This window comes from Hipposideros armiger, unplaced genomic scaffold (genome assembly GCF_001890085.2).
Source record: "Hipposideros armiger isolate ML-2016 unplaced genomic scaffold, ASM189008v1 scaffold_89, whole genome shotgun sequence".
In the NCBI taxonomy this organism is placed as follows: domain Eukaryota; kingdom Metazoa; phylum Chordata; class Mammalia; order Chiroptera; family Hipposideridae; genus Hipposideros; species Hipposideros armiger.
Window position 1 is genome coordinate 171,126 of NW_017731439.1, and position 6,933 is coordinate 178,058.

General features: G+C 37.9%; 1 protein-coding gene across 1 annotated transcript in view; it reads left to right on the forward strand.

Moving 5' to 3' along the window:
• ATRN (attractin) overlaps positions 1 to 6,933 on the forward strand; it is a 157,644-nt gene that overhangs the window by 144,517 nt on the left and 6,194 nt on the right. Inside the window, exon 19 of the mRNA XM_019644591.1 lies at positions 4,127 to 4,234. Coding sequence (XP_019500136.1) covers positions 4,127 to 4,234 — 108 coding nt within the window. The remainder of the gene's footprint in view (positions 1 to 4,126; positions 4,235 to 6,933) is intronic.

A 6,933-nucleotide genomic window follows, 5' to 3' on the forward strand; every position in this document is an offset into this window, starting at 1 on the left:
GCCTTCACAAGAGCCTTCCATAAGAACGAGAGTAAAATCAGCCCTTTACACATCTCAAAAATGTCTCATTATTCAAAGAAAGATAAAAGTGTAGCTAATTAAATTTTTGCTTGAGTTTCACTTTTCCATCTTGATTTATTTCCAGAGCTCCATTCCAAAATAATGTCAAATATTTACAATTGACAAATCAAATAAACATGATTAATATGACAACATAAGAACTTTATTTATTGTAACTTTCACTTGTTAATACTCTGCCTTTTAGTCATCATGTCTATTGCATTATTACTAATGGAAATGCACTAAGACCTAGATTATATGCACTCCTTCGCTCTCTGTATCTACTCGTAGCCTTTTCTGTATAAAAATTGATCTGTAGGCAAGATTTAGAAGAGCTCGGGAATATCTAAAATTAAAACTCACAAGCACTCCGCCTTCAGCACTGTTCATAGAACACTAGTGTCTTAATGGTGTTAAGATAGGCTCTAGGATACGGACCTCTTCTGGGGACCATGATATCTTTTCTGACCCATGTAAAGGTGATGGTATCATAGAGGTAGTGTTGCATCCTCTTTATTATTATTTTTAAAATTCAGTGAATAACATATTCAGAGGATTTTTTTAATAGTTTGTTACTAAGACATTTTAAAATCCCAATGAATTATACAGTGTTCTGAAAAAAATACAAGCTAGCCAAATGGAGTAAGAAGGAAGTGGGAGTCACAGTAAACTGGTAACCAGGAAAGGAATTGAAAACTTGTCAAGGGGCTGGCCGAGTGGCTCAGTTGGTTAAGAGTGCGAGCTCTGAGCACCAGGGTCATTGGTTCGATTCCTACATGGGCCAGTGAGCTGCGCCCGAGCTGAGCTGCCGCTGAGCTGCCAACAGGTGGCAGAATGGCTCAGTGGTTAGAGCGTGCACTCGTAGCAACAAGGTTTCCGGTTTGACTCCTACAGGGGATGGTGGGCTACACCTGCCCACAACTAAGATTGAACACGTCACCTTGAGATGAGCAGCTGCGAGCTGCCGATGGGCGACCAGATGGCAACTGGACTTGGAGCTGAGCTAGCTGCACCCTCCACAACTAAGATTGAAGGACAACAATTTGGCTGCTCCCCTTCCCTAATTCCCCAACACTGTTCCCCTTCCCCAACTCCCCAATAAAATCTTTAAAAATGAATGAATGAATGAATGAATGAATGAAAAGAAAACGTCAAAATATTACTCTCCCCACTTAGGGCATTAGACTCAGGGAGTTTCAATTTGAGACGAGCTTATGGAGATAAAAATAGTCTATTCCTCCCTGGGTGCTTATGAGAATTATTTCCAAAATATGTATACTGTTACAGAGCAAAGGATAAGATGAAAAGCTTAAGAGTGTCCTAAATCATGTTAATGCATAGAAGCCTTAAAACCAAAACCTGTTAAAGATAGCACCAAAAAAATAAAGGCCAGTGGTATAATGACTGCATGTGCAGCAGTCTAAGTTATCAGTGTAATAAAAATGTCATTTTATACCAGAAAACCAACTAGAATGTTATATCGGTGGGTAAAAAGTAAAACCTAAAATTTTAGTAGCAGCCAAGTAACCATTTAGTCATTTTGAAATTCAACACTCATTTCTAGTTTAAAAAATAAAGCTCTTAGTAAACTCTAAAATAATACCTCTTTAACACTTTGAAGAATATCTAGATAACCAAGGTCACTCATGATGAAAAAATATTAGCGGTTGTACCAATGAAATCCAGACAAGTTATTAATAATAGCTGAAATTCGAGCATTTCTAAATACCAAGCACTGTTCTAGGAGCTTTTATATAGATTAGCTAGTTTATTCCTCACAACAACCCTATGAAATGGTTACTGACACTAGCCCTATTTCACAGATGAGGGAACCGAGGCTCAGAGAGGCAAAGTAACTTACCCTTCATCACCCAGTTACCTAGAGGCTGAACTGGCCTTTAAACTTCAGACTTCTATCTTCACAGGTCACCTAATAATCACGTAATCCCCATAGTCACTTAATTTTGTTCTCGATATACTAGACTGGAACTAAGAGAAAGAAAAAGTTTTGTTACTATTGGAAAGGGGACAAAATTATTATTTTCAAATAAGATTATTAAAATACAATATAGTAGAGATTTGCCTACATAAAAATGAATACTGAAGAACATAAAAAAATAAACGAATAACAAGACAACCAATTGGAAAATATTTACAACATACATGAAAGAAAAGAAGGACAAGATGAACACCTTGCAGAAAAAAGGTTTTTTAAAAAAGCTATGATTTTTATGCAGTTGATCAGCCAGTAAACTCAGCTTTTACCCTTGTGATTTAAAATTTCTCTGTGACTGTGAACCTCACCATTCAGCATATATTTCATCATTTCGGAACTGTCATGATTTATCCCTCTCAGAGTTATAGAACAAATGATTTGTTATTTACAACAAAAACAATTGCAGTTAGCACTGCTTAAGCCCTTGCTACGTGCCAGGCTCTGTTTTAAATGCTTTTATACACATTCTCTCCTTCACTCATCATAAAGGAACTAGCATGAGAACTGGAGGTGGGTAGGCATGCTGTCTTCCTGTGACTCTAGCACTTAGAATAGCACACACACAACCCAGAGCAAGTTGCTGCATATATTTTTTTGAATAAATAGACCAAGCTTTAGGAGATGTAAGAATGTTGTTATGGGTAATTTCAGAAAATATTTAACATAAAAATGCCCGTCTAAAACAGAGCCATGATCTGTCCAGCCCAAGATTCTCACTCCTCCAGTAGTTCCAAGTGGTTGGTTGAAAGTAAGACCTGGTCATCTCCCGTGACATGACCTCAAAGCTTCAATGACATGTCCAGATCTCTGATATCATTAATGATACATGATTGTCCTCCCCCACCCCCCACCCCACCCCTACCGTGTGCAGGACACTGTGCTAGTTAAAGCATCTCATTTGATCCAACTGACACGTTTATGGGATTAAAAACCCATTTCAGAGAGGAAGGAACTGATGCCCACAGACTTAAAACACTTTTTAAAGGTTACAACAGCTGATGAGTTGAAACAGGAATTCATATCCAAGCAACCCTAAATTCAGAGCCCCTGCTTGTCCCTCTAACTCTGCAAAACTTCACACTTGTTTGTATTTTTAGTTTACACCACCTCTCTGAATCAAGAACTTTTTCTGTTCCTAACTACTATGTAACGAAGGACAGGTTTTTGTTGCTGTATAAATACATGGTTCAAGTTTCAGCAGGAATAAAGAAAGCCTCGATTTAATCTAGTAATAAAAATATGAGGGGACACCTGAAACTAATAATAAAATTAAATAATTTTTAAAAATACGAGGGGATAGGGCTATATCATTTATTTTTATGTATTAACAAGCAGGCATGGCATTATATCCATACTAAAGTATGTATATCTAACATGGAAGTTTTTTATTTAATGACAATACTGTTGCCACATCAAACAAGATTGAATAATTCCTGTTGTTAATCTAGTACCTGGTTCATGTCTAACTTTCCCCAACTATTTCAAAAATGTCATTCTGGATTGGATTTATTTGAATCAGGGGAGATGATGTTTTTTGGGGTTTTTTTTTACAGATTTTATTAGGAAATTGGGGGAGGGGAACAGCGCTGGGGAATCAGGGGAAGGGGAAAAGACAAGTTGCTGTCCTTTTGTTCTTCAGTCTAGTTGTGGAGGATGTTGCTTCACTGGCCCAAGCTGGCGCCATCATTGCGTTCTTCCTGGGCGAGGCAGATCAGTCGCTGGCCTCTGGACAGCCACTCATGGCTGCTGCTGGCTGCTCACGCTGGCTGCCAGCTACACACAGTAGCTTATGGCAGCCCACTGCAGCAGGGCACTGCAGCCTATGCCGTCACCAGTGACCCACAGCAGCCCAGCCCCAGGTCGAGCTGCCGTTTACCATCTTAACTGCAGAGGACAGTGTCACTGGCCCTCATATGTGGGATCCAAACTGGGGGCCCTCTGGCGTCCCAAGCCAGTTCTTAACCAACGCGCCACTTAGCCGGCCCAGATGATGTATTTTTAATATGTAGTATTTTCTAATAAAATCCTCTCAGTACTCATTGCATTAATGCTTGCTTTACTACTCACCAGCAACTTCTTCGAGAGATGCAGCAGATGGCCAGTCGTCCCTTTGCATCTGTAAATGTTGCCTTGGAAACAGATGAAGAGCCTCCTGATCTTATTGGGGGAAGTATAAAGGTGAGAATATGATTACAAAATCCCTATACCTTGTCAAAACTTATGCTTCTAAGTCTGGAAAACCAGATAGAGGAAGCACCTTATTTTGTTGTCTCTTGTGGTTTCTTCTCTCTTTCTTTGTCACAATAAGCCGACACACCAGAATTGTTGGGTATTCTTTTGCTTTCATTTTCCAGTCTTTGATTCATGTTGCTAAGCAGTCTCATGTTTAGAGGATTTTAAAATCCAAACGATTTGTCTGATACTCTTTTTGTCTTAAGTATTCTGTGGCATAATACTCTAGAACTTGAAAATAACTAAATTGAACCATTGTTCTTTGTAAGTATTTTGGGGGAATTTTTTAAAAGGACAAAATCATAATTCACTGTGAATTCCATGGAAAATAAGACTTTAGCTTTTGACAAAATGATGAAATATTCCAGATACTCTGAGGAAACAGCAATATATCCTGCATAAAACATACTTATTTTTTTATTTTTTTTATTAAATTATTTTTTATTATGAAATGCACATTTTTTAGAATTAGTTTCAGCTGTACAACACAGTGCAATAGCTATACTTAAAACATACTTATTAAAGCATTACTGAGCTCAAAGGAAGTAGGAAAATTTCCGGGACCACTCTCTTCTTTTCCTTCTCCAAAAAAGTACAAACCATAAACCAAAACCCTTATTGTGAATGGTCTAAAGTGGTTACCAAGGACAAAAGAGACACTCCTCCATGAATAAGAGTCAGCAGAAACAACAGATGGTGGATTTAGACAGGGCTTCAAATGTTAGAATTGAAATCTAAAGACTATAACTATGTATGAAATGTTTAAAGGAATATGGAATCATAAAGATGAGGAAACCATGAGAGTTAAGAATGGCCAAGCAGATCTGAAAAACAACCAAGTGGAACTGTTATAAATGGAAAATATAGTAGTAGAAATTTTAAAAATAACTCAGTTTACACGTTAAACAACACATCAGACACAAGTGAGGAGAGAGCTTTTGAACTAGAAAATGAATCTGAGGGCGTGACCGGTTAGCTCAGTTGGTTAGAGCACAGTGCTCATAACACCAGGGTGTCCAGTTTGATCCCCACATGGGCCACCAGATGCACCTTCCACAACTAGATTGAAACAACTACTTGACTTGGAGCTGATGGGTCCTGGAAAAACACATGGTTCCCCAATTAAAGAAAAAAAAAAAAGATGAATCTGAAAAACTTACATAGAATATAGAACAGAGAGACGAGAAGATGGAAAATGTGACAAACAATAAGGATATGGAGGATAGAATGAGAAGACCTAACATATATATTATGAGTCCCAGAACTAATGAATGGAGGAGAGGTAATACTCAAAGAAATAATAGCTGAGAATTTTGCAAACCTCATGGAAGTCATGAATATACAGATTCTAGAAACAAAACATATCACAAGCAGGATTAAGGAAAGAAAGCAGAGGGAAGGCAGGAGAGAAAGAAAAGTACAATTGGGTTTACCATAGTAAAACTGTAGAACTCAAAAGACAAAATATCTTAAAACCATCCAGAACAACACCAACAAAAAATCACTACAATGTGGAGAAACTGGAACTCTTGTGCCTTGTAAAAATGATGCTGGCACTGTGGAAAACAGTATTGATTTTCTTATCAAAAATATAAAAATGGAATTATCATATGATCCAGCAGTTCCACTTCTGGGTATATACCCAAAAGCATTGAAAGCAGGGCCTCAAAGATATCTTTACACACCCATGTTTATAGAAGCACTAGTCATAATAGCTATAAGATAGAAATAACTCAAGTGTCCATTGATGGATGAATGGATAAACAAAATGTAGTATATACATACAATGGAATATTATTCAGCCTTAAAAAAAGAAATCCTGACACGTGCTACAACATAGATGAGCCTTGAGGACATTATGCTAAGTGAAATAAGCCAGTCACAAAAAGACAAATACTTTATGATTCCACTTATGTGAGGTACCTCAAGTGGTCAAATTCATAGAGACAAAGAGTAGAATGGTGGTTGTCAGGGGCTGGGGTGGGAAGACGGAGTGGGGACTTACTGTTTAATGGGTACAAAGATTCAGTTTTACAAGGTGAAAAGAGTTCTGGAGATCGTTGGTGGCGATGGTTTTATAATAATGTGAATGTACTTAATACCACTGAATTGTATACCTAAAAATAGTTAAGATGGTACATTTTATGTTGTGTGCATTTTACCACATTAAAAAATAACTGGGGAAAAAAAGAAAAGATCACCTAAAGAGGAATGACAGAGTGACAGCTGACTTCTCATTAGTAACACCAGGAGCCATAAGAGAGTGGAAGAATGTCTTCAAAGGACTGAAAGAGAACTGCCCAGTTACTACCAGTATGTTCCAAGAACAAGAATAAAATAAAGGTATCTTCTGATTAGAAGAAAAACTGAGAGTTTGCCACCAACAGACCTGTATAAAAAAAAAATATCTAAAGGATGTGCTGGAAAGAAGGAAAATTACCCACAGGAGGATGGAATAAGAGGGAAGAGTGAATAGATAAAAGGGTAAACACGTGCACAAATCTAAGCAAACATTGTCCTGATAAACTAGTAGTAATTTGTTGGATTAAAAAGAATTGACAGGGCCGGCCGAGTGGCGCAATGGTTAAGATCTGGCTTGGGACGCCAGAGGGCCCCGGTTCAGATCCCACATATGAGGGCCAGTG